General features: G+C 40.5%; 2 protein-coding genes and 1 long non-coding RNA gene across 5 annotated transcripts; 2 read left to right on the top strand and 1 right to left on the bottom strand.

Moving 5' to 3' along the window:
- The first annotated feature begins 168 nt into the window (after nt 1-168).
- On the top strand, nt 169-10,351 carry phf13 (PHD finger protein 13). Its single transcript, XM_073032085.1, has 5 exons — nt 169-275; nt 1,060-1,097; nt 2,898-2,999; nt 4,560-5,160; nt 7,295-10,351. Exons 2-5 carry the CDS (start codon nt 1,062-1,064, stop codon nt 7,519-7,521), a joined length of 966 nt encoding a protein of 321 aa, XP_072888186.1. The 5' UTR covers nt 169-275; nt 1,060-1,061; the 3' UTR covers nt 7,522-10,351.
- On the bottom strand, nt 5,386-16,992 carry LOC140718398 (uncharacterized). Its single transcript, XR_012096679.1, has 2 exons — nt 16,883-16,992; nt 5,386-7,555 (listed from the first exon to the last, which is right to left on the bottom strand). It is a non-coding gene; the product is annotated as an uncharacterized lncRNA (long non-coding RNA).
- On the top strand, nt 10,395-23,409 carry thap3 (THAP domain containing, apoptosis associated protein 3). 3 transcript variants are annotated; one of them, XM_073032092.1, is made up of 4 exons: nt 10,395-10,482; nt 18,583-18,775; nt 19,056-19,136; nt 20,396-23,409. In XM_073032092.1, exons 2-4 carry the CDS (start codon nt 18,620-18,622, stop codon nt 20,714-20,716), a joined length of 558 nt encoding a protein of 185 aa, XP_072888193.1. In that variant the 5' UTR covers nt 10,395-10,482; nt 18,583-18,619; the 3' UTR covers nt 20,717-23,409. The 3 variants fall into 3 exon arrangements, with proteins under 3 accessions (XP_072888193.1, XP_072888191.1, XP_072888192.1); XM_073032090.1 differs by lacking the exon at nt 10,395-10,482 and adding an exon at nt 17,099-17,275; XM_073032091.1 differs by lacking the exon at nt 10,395-10,482 and adding an exon at nt 17,099-17,275 and having other exon boundaries at nt 19,059-19,136.
- Nucleotides 23,410-24,525: the final 1,116 nt, after the last annotated feature.

Consider the following 24,525-nt stretch of genomic DNA (forward strand, 5'->3'; position numbering starts at 1 on the left):
GAAAGGAGGGGGTAAAGGTGAAGGAGAGACCCCTTGTTTAACCTGAAACTATGAGTTCACAGTAAACAAAATAACATAGATAAGTCTAATTCGAAACATAGTTAATAGATATGTATGAATCCAATTGTTTTAGTTAATGTTTTAAGAAGATGAATGGACGCTTCCTACACCCCTCCCCCCCGGACTGGGAATAGAATGGTTGGGGCTTCATTTGCATGGAGATTAAGGGTTGACATCAGGATTTTGTTACATTGTATCATTCGGACCGGAGAAAGGTATCTATTTATTTTTAATTATAATTTTCTTCCTTCGATAGCGATTAAATTTTGCAAGGATACCGTTAGAGCCTCGAATGTGGGAAATCTTTTTATTCAGAAATGACAAACCGCACCGCCAGGGGATCTTTCCAAGCTGGGCTCCAGATCCTGGAATTTTCCCCCCTTTCTAAATGCTATGGTCAAAGGATTCAAAACTAACTTTATCCCTTATATAGAAGCTTTCTTTTGGGAGATCGCCGGCAAAAAAAATAAACCACCGTCGTCAATATTATGTGGGGATTTTCTTTAATTGGAGGCGGTATCAACGTTTATCTCGTATTCATTTATCGGAGAAAGAGAGGGAAATGGCAGCATCGATTCGAAGTATCAGTAGCGACTTTTTAAAAATATATTTTAGTTGTGTGCAGACACTTTCCTGTGTTTAAATCGGGAGGCTTCTAGTATAGGATCCTCCCCAGCACTCCACACCAATCTGGGCTCGTTGCTTTAACTGTAAACCGGCTTTCGAAAAGCTTCCAACGCGATTAAATTCCAGTTTAATATCAGACTTAATATGTGCAGGAATAAAATGAAAGAAAAGGGTTAGGGAAATTCGGGTAACTTTTAAATTTGACCTGCCGCCGCCGCCTCCTCTTCCTCCTCCATGGCGATTCTCTCTCTCCCCCCCCCCCCCCCCCCCAACCCTGAACTCGTTTGGTTCGTGGCAGGATTATGCTTCTCTCGCTCAAATCTCTTCAGTAGAGGAAAAATCTATGATTATTGTATCTTCTTATAATTATAGAGATGGATTCTGAATCGCCTTCAACTTTCGACTCGGAGGTAAGATCTGATTTAAACAGCATTGAGGTTGGGGGTGGGGCGGTTGAAGATTATGGGATCTCCTTGTGTTTGATTTTTGTGTATATATAAAATCAAGAAATTCCACTTCTAAGATGAAAATTTCCGTCGATTTCTGTCGGCAGGCGATTCGATTTCAGACCCTAAGGTTTCGGAGTATAGTACAGCGCCTTGCGCCATCTTGTTGATTTGCATATATATTTAAACCCCTTATTAATCGGAGAGATAGGTTGGCGATAACGTGTCGCCCACCGCCCTTCATTGCTGCCTGTCTGAAGTTGGGGATTTGTTGAGGGGGGGAATGTTTCCATTTTAGACCGGTTTTTAATGTCCTCCCTTCATATGTCTGCTGCCTGTCTGTCCCTCGGAGATCGCCAATCCCTGTGTGTTTTTTTAAAAATAATGAATATTCGCCATCTTGCCTCTGACCCTTCCCTTTTTCTGTCTTCCCCCTTTTTGAAAATAATAATCTCATTTTCCTAGTTCGTGGATCTACTGTCCTCCGCTCTTCTCCCCCTCAGCCCCGAACTCCTACAACACCCCACCCGTCACTATCTTGAGTAATTTCACCAATGCTTGAATGTCCCTACTTCCATGTATTTTTCAAAAAATCCTTTCGGCGGTACTCTGGGTGGCAACCTAATTCAGTCAAATATAAAGATTTACTACTAATAAATTGTATTAAAATATACAAGACTAAATCGGCCCCTTTGTTTGTATAGTCACTCGGAGCTGTTGTATAAGATGGACCCCCTTGGATTTGTTAATTCCCACCGTATAAAATGTGCACGTTTGTGTGCAACCGAGCAGATCAGCCCCGGGGAAGTATTAAAAGTGAGATTTGATGGAAACGGATGCTTGCCAGGGTAGCTCAGCTTTAAATCTGTAGTGCCGTATATACAATGTTTAGACCGAGAAGTTACGATGTAGGTGGCATTTTACAACTGGGGAAATGAGCGTTTATCTCCAGTTGAAGTCGGCACTCTCTGCGCTAAGCTAAATTACGCACAGGCTGATAAAACACAGTGCTGTTAAAGTCTTGAGTGCCAGGATTGTGGACACTGGCTTGATGTTCAATGGTTTCTGATGTCATCAGTTCCCCTTCTCCACATTTCACTGACAAAATCAGAGTTCAGTTTACAGTTTTTCTCCACACAGTTGGGAGTTGCACAGATTTCCAGTGGTAGCTTAGTTTACTTGATGCATTTAATATCATTTTACAAACGCCTAATCGTATTTTTGGGACAAACTCGTTGAGCTAGCAATGTTAAGCAACACACAGGATGCTAGAGGAGTTCAGCGGGTGAGGTAGTATCTTTGGACAGTTGCCCAGATTTCTGCAAAATTTAGAGCATCAAAAAAAAAAGTGCGGGAGGAACTCAGCTGGTCAGGCAGCACTTGTCGGGGGACTGACATAATCGTCTGCAAAATTTCGGCCAGACAGAAGAAAAGTCCTGCAATGAATTCAGCTGACAATTGACAGAAATCAGTTTGAAAACTTCATTCACTGTGGCACAATAATGGCTGACACAAAGCAATAATCTGCTTCGCCCACACCATCCCTGTAAAACACTATAGTTTAAAATGGTTAATAGCAGAAACTGTACCTCATTGATTAGAGAAAGTAATGTTTGGAATATTAATGAGGTAGGGAAAAAGGCAGTGAAGAGGACTCAAAATACATTTTAAGACTCCTGACTACCAATACACATCCAGGGTGCCACTGATCTAGTGTTGAATAAATACATTGCTAACCTTCTTTGTCTCTCTGAATCTTCCCAGGATTACTCCCCATCTGATAAGAGGAGCAGAACAGTGGAAGACTTTAACAAATTCTGCACTTTTGTGTTGGTTTATGCTGGGTATATCCCTTGTCCTCAGGAAGTGAGTTTTGGTTATTCTTACTACAACTTATGTACAGCTTGATGAGACCACATTTCTAATAGTGTACAAATTTTGGTAATGCTGCCTGTTAAGAAATATACACTCAGTGGCCACTTTATTAGATGCAGGAGGGGAACCTGGAGTGGTCTTCTGCTGCTGTAGCCCATCCACTTCAAGGTTCGAAGTAATGTATGTTCAGATTTGCTCTTCTGCACACCACTGTTGTAACATGTAGTTACTTGAGTTACTGTCATGTTGCTGTCAACTTGAACCAATCTGGCGATTCTCCTCTGACCTCTCTCATTAACAAGGCGTTTTATTCATCCACAGAACTGCCACTGGCTCGATGTTTGTTTATTGAACCATTCTCTATAAGCTCTAGAGACGGTTTGCATGAAAGTCCCCTGAGATATTCATTCCACAGTCAAAGTCACTGAGGTCACACTTCTTCCCCATTCTGATGTCTGGTCCGAACAACAACTGAACCTTTTGACCATGTCTGCATGCTTTTATACATTAAGTTGCTGTCACATGATTGACTGATTAGATATCTGCATGAATGAGCCGGTGTATCTAATAAAGTGAGTGCCACTGAGTGTAAACACCTGCTATGAAGATTTGTCAGGCTGGTTCCTGGGACAGTGAGTCACATCTGAGAAACTTGAGCCTTCCAGGTCTCTGGAGTTTAAAAGAATAAGAGATAACTTAATTGAATCAAAATTCCTTAAGGCAGTTGATATGGCAGCAAAATTAAGCCATTTAGCTCATCGAGTGTGGCTACTGTTCATTCATGGCTGATTTTTTTTAAAAAACTCCATTCTCCTGTTTTCTCCCCAAATCTTGGAGATTGTGTACCCTTGAGAGCTATAAAAATTCAAATGCTGATTTCATACAGAATCCGCGATTTATAGATTTCTGACTATGAGAGAAATTGATGGAGATGAGGAAGGAAAATGTTGAGGTGAATCAGCCTTGACCTCGCTCATTTATGCCCACCTCTTCAGTCCCTCTGACAACCAACTACCCATCCTCACTTAACTCCATTCTCAACTCCTCATCCTCTCCCTTCTTTCTCTTCAATACCTCTCACCCTTTCCCTGCCCCCTCCTGCTCCCCCCCTCCTCATTTAGTCTTCCCTTTATCTCTTGGCCAGCTCATTTCACTTCCCACTCACTGACTATATCTTTCTTTCTCCATGCTGCCCCCCCCCCCCCCAAACCATGGTCAAAACAAATTTTAACCAGATTCTGCAAAAATCATGCAAGTAACAGGCTGTACCAAAATGATCCATTTTCATTGATAGAAATGTTACTGTCTCAGGTCATGGATTCAAAAGTAATTGTGTAAGGGCTAAAGAAAATTGATGCATACCCCAAGTAGCCCGCTCCCATTCTCCACTCAGCTCAAGACTGTCAGCCCAGATTGTGTGCTCACGATTTTTAAGTTGGACTTGATCTCACATCTTTCTGAGTGTTAGATGAGAGTTCTTTCTATTGAACAATGCTGGACTCCTGTTTATTCTTTGACCTGATAAGATGTGTTGCCTTTTTATCTTTTCAGGATTTGCCTCTACGGACCAGCTCCAGTCCTCCTAACAGCACAGGCAGTACAGCGGATAGTGAGCCCTGGGATCTTCGCTACAATGATCTTCCGTTGTCTGTTCCTTCCAAGTCTAAACGCAGGAAAACTCTAACAAGCTTCAAGCGAGCCAAACCTTATTCATTTCTTAAGCATCACAAATCTGGAGGCTTCCTGCTGCCTGCCTTCAATCGTAGGAAGTCTGACAAGATGAAGAGGAAGCACAAGGTGAGGACAAAAGAGGAAAGCCCGAGGATAGAAGAACAGCACATCGAGGAACCTGTCAAGCAGGAATCACCCAACCTGGATCCAGTGATCAAACAAGAACTCACTGACCATGCTGCAGTGGACACAGCACCAGTTCCTATTAACACAGTATCTCTTGCCCCTGAGCCCCTCACAGACTTCCCAAGCGAAGGCCAGGACAGTTCTTTTGTGCCAGTTACTGCAACAGAAACAATAAATGAGACGGTAAAAAGTGAAAAAGTGGAACGACACAGAACTGTTTTCCGTCAGGGAAAGCAGGTTGTGTTCAGGGATGTGGATACAACAGGCAATGACGAGGATATCATGGTGGATTCTGGTGAGTGCCATATACTGATGGCTGTTACTGATGGTCATACTTGGGTGTATGTATCTGTGTCACAGACTCAATGTGTGTCTTCTGCTTTGGCTGGTACATCTGTTCAAACCTGAGATTGGGTTGTGTGGACAAGTAATGTCCCCTGGCATGACCGGGTTAACTGAGGTGATACATGTCTGTCCATAGTGATGTGTAATCATCAATGGAGTAACATACCGTGACAAATATACAAATAGGTGGTTTATTTTCAAACTATTAACACCAAAACTAACAGCAGATTATATGATTTACAAATTCATAACAATTAAGCATTCACCCTTAAGGATCGTGACAAAGTCCAGCTTCTGATTGCCAGACCCATGTAATGAATGGTACCTCAATTCTTGGGATATATTTGTAATCTCTAGGACTGGCAAGGATCAGGACATGATTTTTGTGTTTGGATTAAATATGTCATAAACATGCAAATAACTAGTGACAGCCCTCGTTTTATTGCATGGAGCCTGGTCATTATTATCTTTGGTTCGTGTGTTTGGCAACTACTTATGCATCACAAATGCAAATAGACTGAAAGGTTCACTTATTAAGCCCTGTCATTTAGTGTACATCATGTAGTAAATTCTGGAGTTAAATTTACAAAAACTAAATGGCATGCTCTCTTCATGAGCAATCATGTCCAAAACTCTATCTCTAGAACGTTGATTGGGTTTGATTCTATTGCTGTTTGGAGCATACCAGCTCCTCCTTCCCTTTAGTACCTTTTTCTTTAGTATATAAATTAAGCCACTTGGAATTTAAACTTGTGGGGAAATCACATCCAATCTTTTTTAGATGGCAATTACAATTGTACAGGCATCTTCCAGCAGAGGGCACATGAGCGATCTCTTTGTACCTCAATTAATAACAAGACTACGGTAGTTTTAACTTGCTTTGAGCCATTCTTCAGATCAACAAACTCTGTGACAACTTGAGATCTTCTTCGTTAGTAAGACTTTATGTATTTACACACTAAGCCAATTCTTCACTTGATGGTTATTGGGCAGAGTTGATTCCCTTTTTGCTCTGATGTTAAAAGTAATTATAATCATTCAGATTATGTATGATCTATTCAGAGTATGTAAGATAATAAAATGTTTGATCTGATAGAAAGAATTTAAATAGAAATTGTTTATTTTAGTGATGAGCAGGAGTTCTCAATTTGGGATCCATGGACCCTTTGGTTAATGGTAAGGGTCCATGGCTTAAAAATGTTTGGGAACCCCTGGTCTGGAGCAAAAGGGAACAACTTTGACATTAGAATTTGGCTGTTAAGGATAATCTGGAAGCAAATCACAAGGGTATAGAAAGTCTATAGAAAACTGTAATGAATTATTTCAATTAATCTTTAAGATCAGGATATTGAAAGTTACATTTCAAAGCATATCAATAGGTCAGCCATGATCTATCTAAACTGTGGAACTCTTAGTCATTCTCATTCGCTCTCACACCTTTTTTTTGATATGACAGCTGTTACCCCAACCTATTTCCACAGATGTAGTAATTATCAGAAAAGCTGAAGTTTGGTCAAACAGTCAAAGTAGAGGTGGTTCTGCTCAACTTAGGACTGAGAAATATTGTTGTCCATGGCCATTGATTAATGTAAATAAAGTAAGTCTTCTGCCTGCCCTTTCATGCTTCACTTCAGTGACTATACCAGACCCAATACAGTGCAAGGATAACATTTGCCTCAAGGTCAAGGCACACTCCATGCACTTGAACTAAAGATCTAGGCTTACACTTGCAGTGACAATACTGGGAAAGTGCAACATTGTTGTGAGTGTGGCATTTAAATTGAGATGGCAGACTGAGGCTTCATTTGCCTTCTAAGTTGGGTGTAAAAATAAAAAATTCCTAACCACTATACTCGTCAATATTTATCTCTTAACTGTCACTGGTTAACCTGTTTATTGTCACTTTGTTATATATGAAAACAGTTATGCACAAAGGAATATGTAGTTTTCTCATTCATAATAACAAATACAATCCAAATCAACTGTCAAGGAGTTCCTCACCTTGTGAAAACTGATGTGGATATTTGCAAGATGTTATTACCTGATGTGAGATAATTAACTTTTGAAAGTTCTCCCCTGAACAGATGATGATTCTTGGGATCTGGTGACGTGTTACTGCATGAAGCCATTTGCTGGACGTCCAATGATAGAGTGTAATGAGTGTGGTACCTGGATCCACCTGTCCTGTGCCAAAATCCGCAAGTCCAATGTCCCGGAGGTGTATGTCTGTCAAAGGTGCCGAGACTCCAAATGTGATATTCGACGATCAAACCGGTCCCGGACCGGCTGCAGAAAGCACTTCCTTGACTGAGGTGTCAGAAGCTTTTTCTTGATTTGTTTTATACCTGGGAAAGAGAAAAGAGAATCTTGAAATGATAATGAGGCAAAAAACAAGCCTGTTTTTAAGACAAAAGATCCTGATGGACTTGCTTGGAGACTTCCACCCATTCATGCAAGAATTGCCTGCTTTTTTGACTTTCTTTCTGCACACCCTCATGGTTCCCATTTCAGAACCTACAAGACTACTATATCAATGATAGTCTTGGCTAGTCCATCATGGAATGGAATTTGGGCATTGGGGGTGGGGTGGTGTGGGAGGTGGGGGCAAACATGCCAACTACAAACAACATTTCCTTTACCCTTCTGAGCCTTCTGTTGGTTATCACCCTGACTCCACCACCCTCTGAGTACAAAATAAGAAAATCCACAAGAGAAAGTAAGGATGGCAATAATCTTAGTTCATCGTTCTCATCTTCCTTCCTCTGCACTCATTTGTTATAAGAGTCTCAAGCAAACAAAAGGGGCCCAGTGCAATAGACAAAGCCTTAAAACACTCTAATTTGAGAAAGGGGGAAAAAGAATAAGTAATACATTTAACTAGTAGCCTGGCATTTAACAGTGCAATAAAACCTAATAATGCTGTAAGTACACTGCAACTCTTTCATATTCAGTCAGTAAAGGTGGGTTAAAGTATCCTAATTTCCAGCCAGGATACACATTTGATACTATAGCATCTCTCTTCACAAGTGATGTTTGCCTTTTTATTTCATATTTCCTGGATTTTACTGTTGTATCAAGAGAAAACAATGCCCTTTTTGGTACCGACAATATAATTTGCCCACCTGCATTAAAAAAAAAATCAATTACAATTGATCCAGAACTAAATATTCTTTCTGGAAAGGTAGATAATTGTGTTAGAACATTTGGTGGGTGGGTTCTTTTTTTTTGTAGTGTGACACATTACTAGAAGGGTTTGGAATGGGGAAAACAACTTGGAATTCTTTTTTTAAGGTTATTTCTTTTTATTTTTCAGAAGACTTTACACAGTTTCTGATGCCTAACATTTGGTACTAAAAAACAAACTCCTACAGTGAGAAGGAGAAAATAAGATCTTTAGGAGCTAGTTTTTAAATGGTCATTGAATTAATTTCCATCTTTATGTTGTTTACAGACTGCTGGTTGAAAGTTAGCTGTTTAAAAAGTCTGTTTACAATTAAGTTCAGATGTGCTGTATTTTTTAAATCGTATCTGTTGATGGTACATTAGATCTGTTATGGCAACATACTGGAAATAATTCAGAATAGCAAGTCAAGTTAAAAGTTTATGTGAGTAGGAGATCACCATCTATTGAAGTGTCCCCATAACATTCATCTGTTTTTTTTTTAATGTGGTCTTCTAGCTACGTGAAGGGGATTGTCTTTCTTGTGCAATGTTCCTTCTCTATACACTGCAAAATGTATATTGCCATAAAATATTGTACCTGCATTTTTATTTTCTGTTTTATCCTACGGATATTTGCCAATTTGGATCTTCTCAATCCTGACATTAGTAAACTCACTTACGCGAAACAGCTCCCAAACTTTTGCCTATGGATAAAGTAAATGAAATGAGAATCCTCCCCTTAATCTACATCTCACCTGCTTGCCCATCTTTGTTTTCTGTGTCTTACCACTATAACCAATGATCTAGGCTAGCTAGATGTAACTATGGGGATAAAAGATATAGTGGGTACTAAAAGATGTCTGACAATCAATCCCCTTTGCACTAATGCACACAAGATTAATTTGCCTCCTCAGTCACTCATTCAAATAATAAAAAATTTCATCTGCCAGAATATTCTCTTTTCTCCCACTCCACCCCATATTTTGCCACTACAAGAAAAGTGTGAACTGGTCATCTCCCTTGTCAATAAAACTACCTCCTCAAACTTACTGGGATGTGAGGAAACAATCATTTTATGAGGGGAAAAGCCTATGTTCATTTCCCATTGAAAATCAGATAAGATTCTGAACCTTTAGTACCACACACAAAATGCTGGAGGAACTCAGCAGGTTAGGCAGCATCTATGGAGAGGAATAAAGAATCAACATTTCAGGCTGAGATGCTTCATCAGGACTGGTCCATAGATTCTGCCTGACCTGCTGAGTTCCTTCAGCATTTTGTATGTATTACTCTGGATTTCCAACATCTGTGGAATCTCTTGTCCCTTTAGTCCTTCCTAGTTGTGACTGCTGGTGTTTGCATTGTTGGACAATGAGCAAGGACAGAGATGAGGTCAGGTGTGTTAATCAGAGAGAATTAATTCACACACACACACATGCACTCACTAAAGGCTTGAGATGTAAATAATAGCTGGAATGGCCAGCAGATGGAAGGTGACTGATCCCTGTAAAACTGTTGAAAGAAAGTCAACTTTATCAGGAGATAAAACCCATATCTGACACATATACAATTTAATTCATAAGGATCCCAGAAATCTATCGTAGTAAATCATAGTTGTAAAATGTTCCTTGGTATGTGATCAAAACTCATTTTATCACACTCTTCCAGAGGAAAACTTATCCTAGCCGCAACCCCATTTTAGTTACTTTAATGAGGGTGACTTTTATAAAGCAGCTTTGCAACTTTACAAGGACTGGTGGGTGCTTTTGCTCCCAATGGGAATATCTGCAGTACTTTGTCATGCAAGACTAACAAGTCTCTGATTTAGGGACACTTTGCAGTGATGTTGCAAGGAATGTTGAAATGTCTCCATGGAAGGTTTATCAAAGCGGAACAAAGAAAACCTTGTTTCTGTGAAACTTTGTACGTGTATATCGGAAGTTATTTTGTAAATAAAGATTTAACTATTGGTATTTTAATTGATGAACCTGTTATGACTCTTTTTCCCTTTCTCACACCATATTAAAGGAAATCAAACCCAAAGGAACAAGTGCACAAGGGACTGATCCTGAGTAAAATTCTCACTATATTTCTCAAGACCCTAGATCAGGTAGGGAACTATTAGATGTAGAATGATACACTTTGCACCTAACCTCAATGGTTCCCCTTAATAAGTATTCTTACATTTTCACTCTTGACATATATTCAGATTAACACGTGAGCATTGGTGAGGGAAAAAGTATTGGTTGAAAATACCTTTATTCATGTTGGTCGATGCATATATGCAAATAGTGTAGAATAATTGCTCGTGGTGGAAAGTCTTACCACAGTGTTATTTGTCACCCAGCAAGTACAGGGTCATTTATAGAATTACCATAGAGTTCTACAGAAAAAGAAAAATTAAATATCTAGTAGATGCAGCAATTAGTGGATGCATCTGATGGCTCAAGGTGTTATTTTGACTTGACACAATGGTAGGGGGTACAGCAAAATAAGGAGGTGAGATGCAGAACAAATAAGGTTGCTCCCCTGAAAGTGAAAGTTTGCATACATCCAATGAGAAGTAACACAATGCAGATTGGAGTTGGATTATTATTGTCATGTGTACCAAGGTACTGTGAAAAGCTTGTCTTGCATACTGTTCATACAGATCAAATAATTGCACATTATGCTGAGGTAGAACAAAATAAAACCTTAATGGAATGCTGGTAACAAATAAGGTAAGGATAGATTGTGAGGTCAAGAGTCCATCTGATCATATTAAGGAACCATTTTATAGATTTATAACAGTAGAATAGAAGCTGTCCTCAAGCCTGTTTGTACTTGCTTTCAGACTTGTATCTTCTGCCCAGTGGAAGAAGGGAGAAGAGTTAATATCCAGGGTGGGTGGGGTCTTGGCTGCTTTACAGAGGCAGTGAAACATGTATACTGAGTCCACAGAGGTGAGGTTGGTTGTCGTGATGTGCCGAGCTGTGATCAAAACTCTCTGCAGTTTCTTTTGGCCACGTGCAGAGCAGTTGTCATACCAAGCCATTATAAATCCAGATCGGATACTTTCTCTGGTACATCAATAGAAATAGTTAAGAGTCAGTGGAAACATGCTAAATTTATTTGGCCTCCTGAGGAAGTTTAGGCTCTGGTGATCTTTCTTGGTTGTGGCATTGACGTAGTTCAACAGGGACAGGCTATTGGTGATGTTCACTCCTAGGAACTTACAACTCTCAACCTCAACACTGTTGATATATAGACAGTGACAGGACTTGGTAATATAGCAATGGTTGAAAATAATATTAGAAGTTGTTAGTTTGGCTTTATTTGACTTGATTAAAAAAGGTAAAGAAGCAAATTTTGCAACATGATCATGGCAGGCACTGGAGGTATGATTTGTAGGAAATTCTGTCTTTTTGAGTGAGAGATTAAATTAAGGATATATCTATTGTTACGAGTTCCCATGGCAAATTACAAAGACAAATAAGTGGTCAGAATCACAATCAAGTTTATCATCACTGAAATATGCTGTGAAATCTGTTATTTTGCGGCAGCTGTCTGTGCAAGACTTATGAATTATCATAAGCTATGAAATCTAACTATCCTATATGGAACCATTTGGTTAACCAATTGGCCAACAATATTCCCTGCATATCAAAAAAATCACTACTGAGAGATCTTCCTTTAACACCGTCAGCTTTGTATTCCCCATTCTGGCTCAGCCACTTTTACCTTCTCCATAAGCAGGACTGTTCAGGCAGACACATTGTTTTCTGTATGCTGTTGCTCTATTAAACTTATTTCTTCCTAATTTGATCTTGCTTTTTCTCTGTCTATGACATCTCGGATGCCCTCAATTACTTTGACAATTTCCTTTTTCCTAACAGGCTCATCTTCATCATGCACATACAGTTCCTCTGCACATCCACCCCAGATGTGGTGGTCTGAGGACCTTTCACTTCTTCCTTGAACAGAAGCCAAATATTTATTCACCCAGATGAAATCAGTGGCACATTGAATGACATCTTCATCCCCATTCACTTTTTTCCAGATTAAAAATGGAGCTATAGGAACTTGTGTAATCTGAAGCTTTGCCCAAACCTTTGTGGAATAGGTTGGATCAGTTTGTTTCATCTGGCACAGGTTCCATCTCTCAATTCATTTTGTGTTTCAGTACTGAGGCAGCTTCCTGCATTCATCCAGAACTTGGAAATGTCATTACACTTGCTGCTGATTTCTACCTTGTTCTCACAAGTACTTGATTTACATACTCTCCGTCTCCATCTTAGTGGGGTAGCTAAGCTAATATCTAATACAGGTACAGTTAACTATATTTCCTCCCACACTGCTTTCTATAAGAACTCCATTCTATTTTTCTCAAACCTTCCACCTCTGCAGTAACTGCTTTGATAGATACTTTATTCATCCCCATGGGGAAATTCAACATTTTTTCCAATGTCCCATACACTTATTGTAGCAAAACTAATTACATACAATACTTAACTCAGTATAAATATGATATGCATCTAAACTCACCCTCTCAAAAAGCATTAATAAATAGCTTTTAAAAAGTTCTTAAATAGTTTACTAAAATACATTGAATGGTAACTTAAGCTCAGTCCTAACCCCGGCACTTTAACATATCTTACCCCTGGCGGTTGAATTGTAAAGCCGAATGGCATTGGGGAGTAATGATCTCTTCATCCTGTCTGAGGAGCATTGCATCGATAGCAACCTGCCGCTGAAGCTGCTTCTCTGTCTCTGGATGGTGCTATGCAGAGGATGTTCAGGGTTTTCCATGATTGACCGTAGCCTACTCAGCGCCCTTCGCTCTGCTACCGATGTCATACTCTCCAGTTCTGTGCCAACGACAGAGCCCGCCTTCCTTACCAGCTTATTAAGACGTGAGGCATCCCTCTTCTTAATGCTGCCTCCCCAACACGCCACCACAAAGAAGAGGGCGCTCTCCACAACTGACTGATAGAACATCTTCAGCATCTCACTACAAACATTGAATGACGCCAACCTTCTAAGGGAAGTACATTTTCCACACAGATGCCTTTGCCTTATTTTTCCTCATTTACCAGTTACATTTCACCTATTTCCTACAACTTTCTCCAGGCATGGTTAGGATCCCACCAGTGTCTTTTCTCCATAAAACCATAAGACATAGCAGAATTGGGCCACTCAGTCCCTCAGGTCTCCTCCATCATTTGATCGTGGCTGATCTATTTTCCCTCTCTACGCCATTTCCTCAATGACCACCTTTCATAAGTTCCACCACCTTCAAAACCAAATCCACTGGCAGACACATCTCCTTTTTGGCTTTCTGAAGGGATTGTTCCTTTTGTGACTCCCTGGTACACCTCAGTCATGGCACTTTTCCACACAACCATAGGAGATACAACATCTGTTCTTTTACTTTCACTGTTCCCACCATCCAGGAACCTAACATACCTTCCAGGTGAAGCAGTAATACATCTGTATTTTTTTTTTTACACAATCTAATGTGCTCATGACATTGGACAAGCCATAAACATAACAGATGGCCAATTTACAAAGCACTTCCATTCCATCTGGTCAGAGATGTCTAGGATGGAGTGTGAGCGGGATAAAAGAAATTAAACTGTCAGGCCTGAGCTTCTAGCTTTTCCTTAGCCCACTCACATACCATCCTAAACATCTCTGACCTCCTGCACTGTGTTCAACCAGATCTACATAAGCACTCTTCATTCTAGCAACATACAACTTATGAATATTAAGATCAAACTTAGCCATTTCAGGTAACACAACACTTCTGTTTGTGTCAGAACTGGCCAGTCCTGTTGTAAGATGATCCATTTTATATTAACTTGGCTATTTCTCTTTCCATGGACATTGCTGTGCATTTTCAGCATTCCTGGTTTCCTATTACTCACCAATGATGGCCTGCATTTCATGATTTTACATATTCTTTTGTTTGTTTCTTCTCTCTCTGTCCTCTGTTCTCTTAATCAGCCAATTCTATAACTATTGGAATCAGCTTGGCAATCATTCAATCAGATGTACAGTGGATTTGGTTAATTGGGATACACCAGGACTCACCAGGAGTGGCTGCTCCAATTAGCCGAAGTCAAGGAAATAATTAAAAAGGTACAAAAAAGGACAAACTACTGTTGGAGTGACAAATTAGAATACTCTTAATACTACTACAGTACTATAAAATTGTGTATTAGTTCCTCAGTTCAGTGTACGCTGCCATGTTTTTGTTTGACTGTAACTGAACAAAATCAGCAAAGACATCTAGTGTAGCTAATGGACTGCCTTCATACAATGCTTTCGACGATTGCATCCTCCAAATCTTCATCTTCATTGTAACATCCAAGATGATAGTTGATAACTTCAAATTCTTTGTACTTCCTAACTTGTTGAAGTAGTGAAATAGTTTTATTTTCACTCCTGGCAATGTGCTTGAAACTGCAGTAAGCAGAGCAGCTTCCTTTTGAACACTCACAGAGCTGAAGATATTTAAAAACTGGTCGATTTAAGCACAGCCAAATGAGTGCACACAACTGATGTTAGTTGGAAACTGTTCAGCAACAGTCTCCTGATCCAATTAAGCAGAATAGTGTCCCAAATAAAAGAAGAGAATCCGGCTATTTTCTTGATGAGCTTTTCTTCTTTAAGAGTTGTCCCAAATAAGCAGCTGCCCCAATTAACCTATGGCCCAACTAACTGGAATCCACTGTATTCCCCTCATCGTAGCCATAGTTTCCTCACCCTCTCTGCAACAGAAAACTGACTCATTTTCTCACTTTCCCAGTTTTGATGAAGAGTCTGCACTTGAAAAGTTGCCTTTATTTCTCTTTACAAAGATGCTGCCCAATCTTTTATTACTTTCACTTATAACCATATAACAATTACAGCACGGAAACAGGCCATTCTAGTCCGTGCCGAACGCTTACTCTCACCTAGTCCCACCGACCTGCACTCAGCCCATAACCCTCCATTCCTTTTCCTGTCCATATACTTATCCAATCCCATATACTTGAACGTTTCAGCATTTTTTGGTTTTATTTCATCGGGACTAATGTGATAAAGTGTGAAAGGTGTATTTTTAAATACACTTTTTAGGAGCCATGGTACTACAGTTCGGGTTGTCGGAGTTTGGAGTTCAATTCCAGTGCCGTCTGTAAGGAATTTGTATGCTCTCCCTGTGAGTTTCCTCCAGGTGCTCTAGTTTCCTTCCACTGTCCAAAAATGTACCAATTGGACGGCTAATTGTCCTGTGATTAGGCTAGTGTTAAATAGGTGGGTTGGTGGTGTTGCAGCTCATTGGACGGGAAGGGCTTGTTCTGTGCTGCATCACTAAATCAAATAAATAAAAATTCAGATCCAAAATGTAAAGAATTGAAATGGCAAAGGAAAGCTTTTAAACTAGTTGAAGGAAGGAAGGAAGGATGTGTTAAATTCGGGGAGACATTTAAAGAAGAAACTTTTAAAATGCATTGAAAGCAGTTCAGGGATTAGTCTATTAACTGACACAGGCAGGTTGTCTTGTGAGGAAAATTTGGAGAGGGTACAATTGTATCTAATGGAGTTTAGAAGAGTGGGAAGAGACTTGACTGAAATGTACAAGCTACTGAGCGCTCTTGATAGAACAGATTTGGGAAGGTTTTACTTTCCCTTTGGAGAATCTGGAATGAAGGATTACTTTTTAAAAATAAATCAACCACAAAGAGTTTTGAGTCAATTTTTTTTCCAGAGTTTGCACTCTTCCTCAAAGTATGATAAAATAAAAGTCTTAATAAGGCAAAGGTGGATAGATGTTTGACGAACAGGAGTGAAAGATTATGCGGGTTGGTGGTTGAGATTAGTTAGCTGAACTGTGATCTTACTAAATGACAGACCAGTTTTGAGGGTCTTAATGGGGTACTTGTTGCTCCTTAATCAGGTGTTCATAAATTTAAAGAGCAAAAAGAAGCCTGTGGAGGCCTGGGCAAATCGAAGTACCTGAAAGCAGTCAGCACTGTCAGTTAAAATGAATCGAAATTTGTGGAATTTCAAAATATTTACAGCCAGGTGAGAAACAATTTAAAAAACTGTAGAAAACAGGCGTGATTACATCTAAAATTATTAAATTCAACGTTTACTATTGTACAGCACAGCTGTAAGATGTTATACATTGAGCTCTCACTTCATTAGAATAAGTTGAAGTGTGGCAGTGGCAATGAAGTGCACATTTCAAAAAGGAAGAGTTCAGAAGCCATTTGGTTCAGTAAATCTGCCTCTGTTCTCCCTAGTGTGAGGATACCACACTGAGGAGGAAAGGCAGCAAACAGAACCCAGCCGTGGTAATTGCCTGAGGGAAACTGGGCACATGAACCGTGCTGTCACTGATAGACGCAACACACACTTGAGGCCCTTCGGTCTACTTCCACATTACTGTAGCCCCTGGACACGTCTGATAATTCAGAGACTTTTAAGCTGCATAAATCAAAACTTCACAACAGAATTTGCGCCAAAATCCAAATCACTTCTACCTGAAGGCCGTCCTCAACGTCATCACGCATGACGTAAAATGCGTCATTGAGCGGATTCCACCCCCACCGAAAAAAAATCCGAGCTGATTTTGAGGCAAAGGGATTCGGACCTTTTCGATATGCAGTTGTATCCTCCACAGTAAATTAAGTTCGGAGAGGCTCGACTTGACATTTATCGTTCTTGTCAGTTTTCCTGCGGGTTGATGGGCGGTGAGCGGCCGAGCGGTGGCGCCATTTTGTGGTGAGGGGTGCGGCGAGGCGGGTGTTGCCGGCAGGCCGCCATTATTGTGGGGGGCAAGAGCGGGGCCGCGGCTGGGACATGCCCAAGTCGTGCGCTGCCTTCAACTGTACCAACAGGTACAGCAGCAAGAACAAGGAGCTCACCTTCCACAGGTAAAACAAGCGGAGGCTTATCAAAGTCGCAGCATTTTAATCAGCCTACAGTGTTAGATGATTGAAATAATGTTGCAATGTGCTGTTATAACTACCTACAGCTCATCATAGAGCTTATCTGCTACAGGTAAATCTGTCAGAGATCCAACGTATTCATAATCGGTGTGGATGTGTACAGAGAAATCACTTTTAATGAACGAATATGCAGAAATACTGTACGATTGTCACAGCATTTCGGGTACCAGTAGTTCACCCAACAGAGATAAGTAAATCTGTCAGGGATTCATAAAATTAATATTCTTTATGTCAATGACGAGTGATAATTTAAAAATGTAAAAATGTTAAAATTGCTGTACAATTATAATAGCACACCAGAGACAAGTAGATTCACTGTCACAGGTAACCTGTAGAAAGTAGCATCCTTCATAGGGGTAAGGAGAGTTGGCATAAACAATTCAGGTAGCTGCCTGTAAGGCAGCGTTTTCCCCATGACCGCGTGGATTTCCTCTGGGTGCTCTGGTTTCCTCCCACAGTCCAAAGACGGACATGTTGGTAGGTTAATTGGTCATAGTGAATTGTCCTGTGATTAGGCTAGGTTTAAATCCAGGGTTGCTAAGCGGCATGGCTCAAAGGGCCTACTCTGCATTGTATCTCAATAAGAAAAAAGTATTTAATTTAATAAAGTAATCATTATTACGTGCCGAGTCGTATGACAAAGGCGATCCTGGTCTCCACAACTGTGGTTATTCTTGGCAAATTTTTCTACAGAAGTGGTTTGCCATTGCCTTCTTCTGGACAGTGTCTTTACAAGAGGGATGACCCCAGCCACTACTAATCCTCTGCAGAGACTGTTTGCCTGGCATCAGTGGTTGCATAACCAGGACTTGAGATATGCACCAGCTGCTCGTACGACCACTCACCATCTATTCCCATGGCTTCACATGACCCCGATTCAGGGGATGAGCATGTGCCACACCCTGCCCAAGGGTGACCTGCAGGCTAGCCGAGGGAAGGGGCACCTTACACCTCCTTTGTAGAGACTTATCTCCACCTCGCCGCCCAAAATAAAATAAGGCAGTTGTATTAGCTAGTGTCCTGGAATAGGGAGGAAGGTGGTAACAGGATTAGGCAGGGCTTATGGTGGGAAGAGAGGGGATAACAATGGTCCAAGTTTCGGAAGGTAGAGGGTGTTATTTCTGTGTCCTGTAAAGACTGAGATGGATGTAGATGGTGTAAGGGGGAGGGTAAGATGTACCACTGAAAGGGCAAACTGTTTCATTTGTAGGTGCTCTTCCCCAATTATTCAGGTTTCCATTCAGCAAGCCAGACCTACTGATAGAGTGGATGAACAATGTCGGAAGAGCTGAATTCAAACCCAACCAGCACACAGTTATTTGCTCAGACCACTTCAAACCAGAATGTTTCAACACTTGGGGGAACCGAAAAAATCTGAAGCATAATGCCGTGCCCACGGTCTTCCACTACCCAGATAACATGAAGGTACAGTGCTCGTCCTATCCTCTCTACTTGGGCATCCTGAATTTTAACTGCTTCAAAATTTGCAGCCATGCCTTGTTGTGCATCACCTAACCTACGGAATTTCTCCCTTAACCCTTTCCTCCTTCAAGATACTATTTAAGATCTGACTTGCAACTTGCCCCTCGTATCTCTGGCTTGTTCCAAAATTTTATTTACAATTATGAATCAGTTTGAGAACCTTTATCCTTCCTGCCCCCATTCTAAAGTGATGGTCCATTGTTTGACCTTGCTTGTTTCCCAGCAGAGACATCGTGCAAGGAAAAAGCTGAAAGTTATCAGTGAAGTAACAAAGACTGACGTAGCTGAAGAGAAGCCTGAAATGGTGGGTATTTGGACAAGTCGGAACTCATGAAATCTTGAGTATTTCAGAATTTGGGTGGGGGTGTGGGAATTAGAATGTTCGCTTCACTGGGGAACATTAGAATTTACCCACAGTGCATATCTCTCCCATTTGAATCGAAGGACATTGCTGTTCAGGCTGACTTGCTAATGCAGTACTGCAGGGATACTGTTCTGTTGGCAGTGCCATTTTCTTTTTGGGTGAAACGCTACACCCTTGCGTATGAAGATATGCATTTGCTGGTTTATATTTGTTGTTGTATTCAAATTCTTTTGAACCAAGTGCAGACTGGTGAGCAAGAACAACAAGGTTTGGGCTCCAAAACACTAACAATTTCTTTCCTCTCACTGATGCTCCTCGATCTGTTGAGTTCTTACAGCAGGGTGTGTGTTGCTCAAGAGCAACAGTTCTAGCTGAATTCAATAGGCCTATTAAGCCAGCAGTCTGGAAAACTTCGAAATTGGTGCTGATACAAATACTAAATGGTTAATCAACACACCCTGTTGGTTGTAAGCAATTGCTAATCTCCCTAGCATAGGGAAATAAGGGAAGATTTGATAGACGTACAAAATTATGAGGGGTATGGAAAGGGTTAATACAGGCTTTTTCCACTGAGATTGGGCGAATCTAGAAATGGAAGTCATAGGTTAAGGGTGAAAGGTGAAATATTTAAGGGAACCTGAGGGGGGAGCTTCTTCACTCAGAGGGTGATGTGAGTGTGGAATGAGCTGCTGAGGGAGTGGCGGATGTGGGTTTGATTTCAACATTTGAAAGTAGTTTGAATAAGTACATGAATGGGATGGCTATGGCCCAAGTTGGGTTGAAGGGACGAGGCACAGTAACATTTCAGCATTGACTAGATGGGCAGAAGGTCTTGTTGCTCTATGACTCTATTTTAAATGTACTTACTCAAAGTGATAGAGATGGTATGTTGAAACAGTAGGCATAATTATAAAGTTGATGAGTGTTAAGCTTCTAAGGAAAACAGAGAGTTAGGTATGTTCATAAAATCTGAATCCTGGAGAGACAGAGAGTCCTGTTTGGTGGAGGGGGTATCTCATGATATATGAAGTATTTGCACATGTACATTTCATCTGTCTGCAGGTGAGTAGGTGATCATGGATGTGTTTGTCTTGGTCATTTGTGTTTGCAGAAGAGTTTAGTTACACAAGTCTCCCTTTGACCTGTGCTTGCCCTGTTGACTGCATCACTGTCGAGTCACTATGGCTTTCTATTTTCAGGTGCCTGAGCTGGTTCTGGGTGGAGAAGAGGAGAAACTGCCTCTGGCGCCTGCCGCTGAAGATGGTTCCACTAAAGGCAGTGCCGATCATACTTACGCTGCCACCAATCTCAGCATGATGAAGAGGAGACTGTTCGCTGCCCTGGAAAAGAATGAGAAGTTGCGGAAGCGGCTGAAGGTGAAGCAGGAGGAGATGAGGAGGATGGTGAAAAAGTGGCAAGCAGTCAAGGATGAACTGGAGACCCTGAGAGCGAAGAGCCTGTCGACCCCCAGCGAGGTGACCCTCACAGACATAGCTCACCTGCAGGACTGTATAAATTAAACCACATGTGCGTGGAGAGCAAAGACTGGAGTGAATAGGGACTTCCCACAGTCTCTGCGAGGTGAAGCTTGCTGGTGCAAACAAATCACATTGTAATGCTGGAACAATTTAAAAGAAGGATAGACTTATCGTAATCTGGAAATTATATTTGTGCGGGAGATTGAGCTGGTCACAATTCAGCATGGTTAAAACATGTCACGCTGTCTTACAAGTCCACATAAACATCTCTGAAGCTGAGTCATAAAGAATTCTGGCAATTGGGTTGTCAGAGACTGAACTTGTCAGAATTGTGCTCTGTTGGTAGCCAGTTTAGGATTACAAGCCTGACTTGCAACCTGTCCTGTCCTTTCATGCCTGAGTTAGTTTTACTGTCTTAGTTATAAGATGCCTTGATTGCAAACTGTGAACTCCTTTGTTATTTTCAGTATGTGCTCAAGGCCTTCTCTGAGCTCTTAGACTATTTATTTATCACAGCAATCCCTCAGATAATCAAATGTAAGCAGTGGGGAAGCATAGACTTGTTGTCAGATCATGGATTCTGGGCAGTACTGTTGACCCAATTGTATCATTGGTGGTTATCTGCTGTGTTGCAACATAATTTTGATGCAGTTCGGGTCAAGCCTTACACATCACGCAGCTAACCCAACAGCAGGTCCCTCAGCCTGCAGACTGTAAAATTCTTGCTGCCCCTCTCAAGGAGGAATTTACAAAACTGCTCCTAACAACCTGAGCTGACACTTTTACTGAACAGGATACAAAGCAGTCCATAGTGTAAAACATCATACCAGCACGTTTGGGGCAGTGCATGGAGAATTTTAATCTTCACTGAATTTATGATGTACTAAAACCCTGGAGCATTTGATGCCGACAATGGATGTACAAAATGAAAAGCCTTTTCATAAAGTATCTCTCATTTGAACATCAAAAATCAACCCCTTTTTTAAAAAAAAAATTTGCTTCAGGGAATATATGCAGGTTGACCCCGAGTTATAAATGCCCAATTTATGGACACACCAACATATGAAAGAGCTCCTTTGATATTAAATTCAAAAGTTTGACATACTTGTATCCATTCATTCCATAAAAAGTAAAACTAATTTACTTTGCGCTTATAGTAATTGTTCTTTCTTATCAGTTTTATATGATTTTGATGCCATTCATTGCAGTGTGTGGTGGTATGGTTACCATATCAAGTGATTTTTGTGAATCTTTCAACTTGCGGACAGATACACTTTACAGACATTGAGAAAAGGGAACTCATTTGTTCCCCAAGGACAGCCTTTATAAAGTTTATGTGGCGTCCGTCTTGGTAGACTCTCATTTCCCAATCTACGCTTCTTTAATCTCAGCCTTAGACAGCAGTTGGAGCTACATGTGGTCACAGTAAACCATCATGATTAAGGAGAAGTGAAATTCCTGCTCTATTAATTTCTAGAAACTCTTATGAACAATGAGTCTGTGCTTGCTGTGAATGAGCAGATGTAAGCGTTTCATTGCTGGGGCTGGTCATTCCCAACTCAAATTGTCGTCATTGGGAGCAGTAGGGAGAGAACATTAGTCAAGGAGATAAACTGATCAATTAGAACGTGAATTTGAGATTCATGCCATAATTGAATTATTTGGTTGTGGTTTCAGCTTGCAGTTGTATCTGTCTTCCATAGGAATGTACATTGGGGGGAAATGAGAATAGGCTGTTGTTACTGCCTATAGATCTAGAAGTTTCATCATAATGCACCCACCTTTGTCAGTACCCCATTTCCACCACATCTATCCACCTGCCCCCAGGGGACCCTTCTGCACCTTGATACCTGCCAGTGGTTTGCCTAACATGTCTGGGACACTGAAAACAGCTGTAACAGTGATAGTCCGGAGGTTGGATTTTCTGTTTGAAAATTACTAATGAATCTACATCCTTTAAAGTAACACATTTTGGACATCTTCCTAATTATTTTAAATCTGTCCCCAGTGGTTTGACCCTCTGACCATTGGAAACTGTTTCTTGTTATTTATTCAATTGAACTGTTTTTAATTTTAAACATAATTAAATCATCCCTCAATCACCTTTGTATGAAGAAGAATACTCCCAATTTTTCTATTACCTCAGCAAATCTGAAGTCCCTCATTTCTCATTGCATTTTAGTAAATCTCCTCTGCACTCTCTCCAAATATGTATGCAGCATAGTACAGTGTGTAGTTATAACTGTAATCTGTGCCCAGTTTGTTGATCTTGGTTGTGGCTCCAGTTGGGTTTGCAAAAAGATGATCTTCACTGAACTTGCAAAAAAAAATCAACTGGCAATACCACTTCTTCACCGGATGATCATTAAAACGGCATGGGTGGCGATCAGGAAAGAGAAAAGCCAAGTTATGCTACGATTTACTCAATGTGCGGACAGACTGGATAACCACAGAGCATATTCAACTTTGTGGGTATCCACTTTCCAACAGCTGGAATATTTGGAGGGGAACAATTGTCATTGAGGGTTGGCATGGAATTATTGCCTTTTTGGTGGTGCACAGATCTGTGATTTATTTACTGATGTCATTAAAGCTTTAGTCCCTGCTGTTTCTATCCAGTGAACGTGGAACATGTACGTCCAAATGTAAGTGTATCTTTTTCTGTTAAAACGTTCTACTTAAACACAGATCAAAGACTTGTGAACATTTGAGGATTAAACTTGGCTTGGGCTTTACTGTACTGGAGATTGATCTTGTTGCAAATGTAAACTATATATTAAATGGTGCCAGATTCCTGTTTAATATCATTTTCTTGTAGGGAGCCCATTGCTTATCACTGGATCTAATATTTTGGTCTAAATCAGAGCAGGGAATTTGAGTGTTACTCAAACTGACACTACTCCAAATGTACAATAGAGCACAAATATGAAGTGAAAGTACAAAATGTCCAGCAGATGTGCTGGCACCAGAAAGATAGCAAAGAATAGTAGACACCTGCTTTAAATATATAGGATGGATTGAAAGTAGAACGTTTCAAACAGCTTGTTCAAAAAAGGAAGGAATGCTGCAGTTGTTTAATTATTCTGAAGTGAAGACAATTTAGGAATAAATTCAAGCATCACAAATAATGTTCATACTAAGATCCCACAAAAAAAGACTGAGGCCAATGTGCTTTTTTAATTGTTGACTGAAATAGGATGTTGGGTTGAAGAATTTCCTTTTCCTTTAAGCACTGCTCTGAGATAATTTTAGAGCTAACAGCAACAGAAGTATTTTACCAATTGTTAAGTGCTTTGGAAGGTCATGTAAGGTTTTATGAAAATGCAAGTCTTTCTTGCACTGTAACTGGACAGAAAGACAGGTTTAGATCATGAAAAATGGTTAAAAATACATTTTAAATTTCTTCTCATTCTGAGAGTTAGAAGCACGAATCATGCTGATTATTGTTTAATGTCCCTATTCCACTGAAACTAGGATTAGCTCATGCAGTACAGTAAAGCTGATGTTAAAGCTTCTGAATTTATGAGCTATATGGTGGAGAAGTGTTCAGAATTGTAACTTTTGAGATTGTGCATGAAGATCGTAACCTTACAGATCCTGAACTTCTTTTTGTGGTGTAAAAGTTGTCTGTGTACTTTTTTAACCAGCTTTCATGAGGACTTCATAAAGCAAGATCTTGATTCGGAAAGAATAAGGTCTGAGTTGAGGGACAAACCTGTAAAATAAGCACCACGTTCATGAGATGGGCTTTGCCATCAAGAATGAACCCGGCCGCCATTTCAGCAACTCACTTTGCAGAATTATTGAGAGTCTCAGGACCTTTGGGCTCAATCCCATCAAAGGACCAACCC

The sequence above is a fragment of the Hemitrygon akajei genome, chromosome 29 (genome assembly GCF_048418815.1).
Source record: "Hemitrygon akajei chromosome 29, sHemAka1.3, whole genome shotgun sequence".
Lineage (NCBI taxonomy): Eukaryota > Metazoa > Chordata > Chondrichthyes > Myliobatiformes > Dasyatidae > Hemitrygon > Hemitrygon akajei.

Coding starts and splice junctions, on each gene's coding strand:
- phf13 (XM_073032085.1), top strand. CDS start 1,062: ATGGATTCTGAATCGCCTTCAACTTTCGACTCGGAG. Junction 3,000..4,559: donor ATATCCCTTGTCCTCAGGAA/GTGAGTTTTGGT, acceptor TTATCTTTTCAG/GATTTGCCTCTACGGACCAG. Junction 5,161..7,294: donor GGATATCATGGTGGATTCTG/GTGAGTGCCATA, acceptor TCCCCTGAACAG/ATGATGATTCTTGGGATCTG.
- thap3 (XM_073032090.1), top strand. CDS start 17,202: ATGCCCAAGTCGTGCGCTGCCTTCAACTGTACCAACAGGTACAGCAGC. Junction 17,276..18,582: donor AAGGAGCTCACCTTCCACAG/GTAAAACAAGCG, acceptor CCAATTATTCAG/GTTTCCATTCAGCAAGCCAG. Junction 19,137..20,395: donor CTGAAGAGAAGCCTGAAATG/GTGGGTATTTGG, acceptor TTCTATTTTCAG/GTGCCTGAGCTGGTTCTGGG.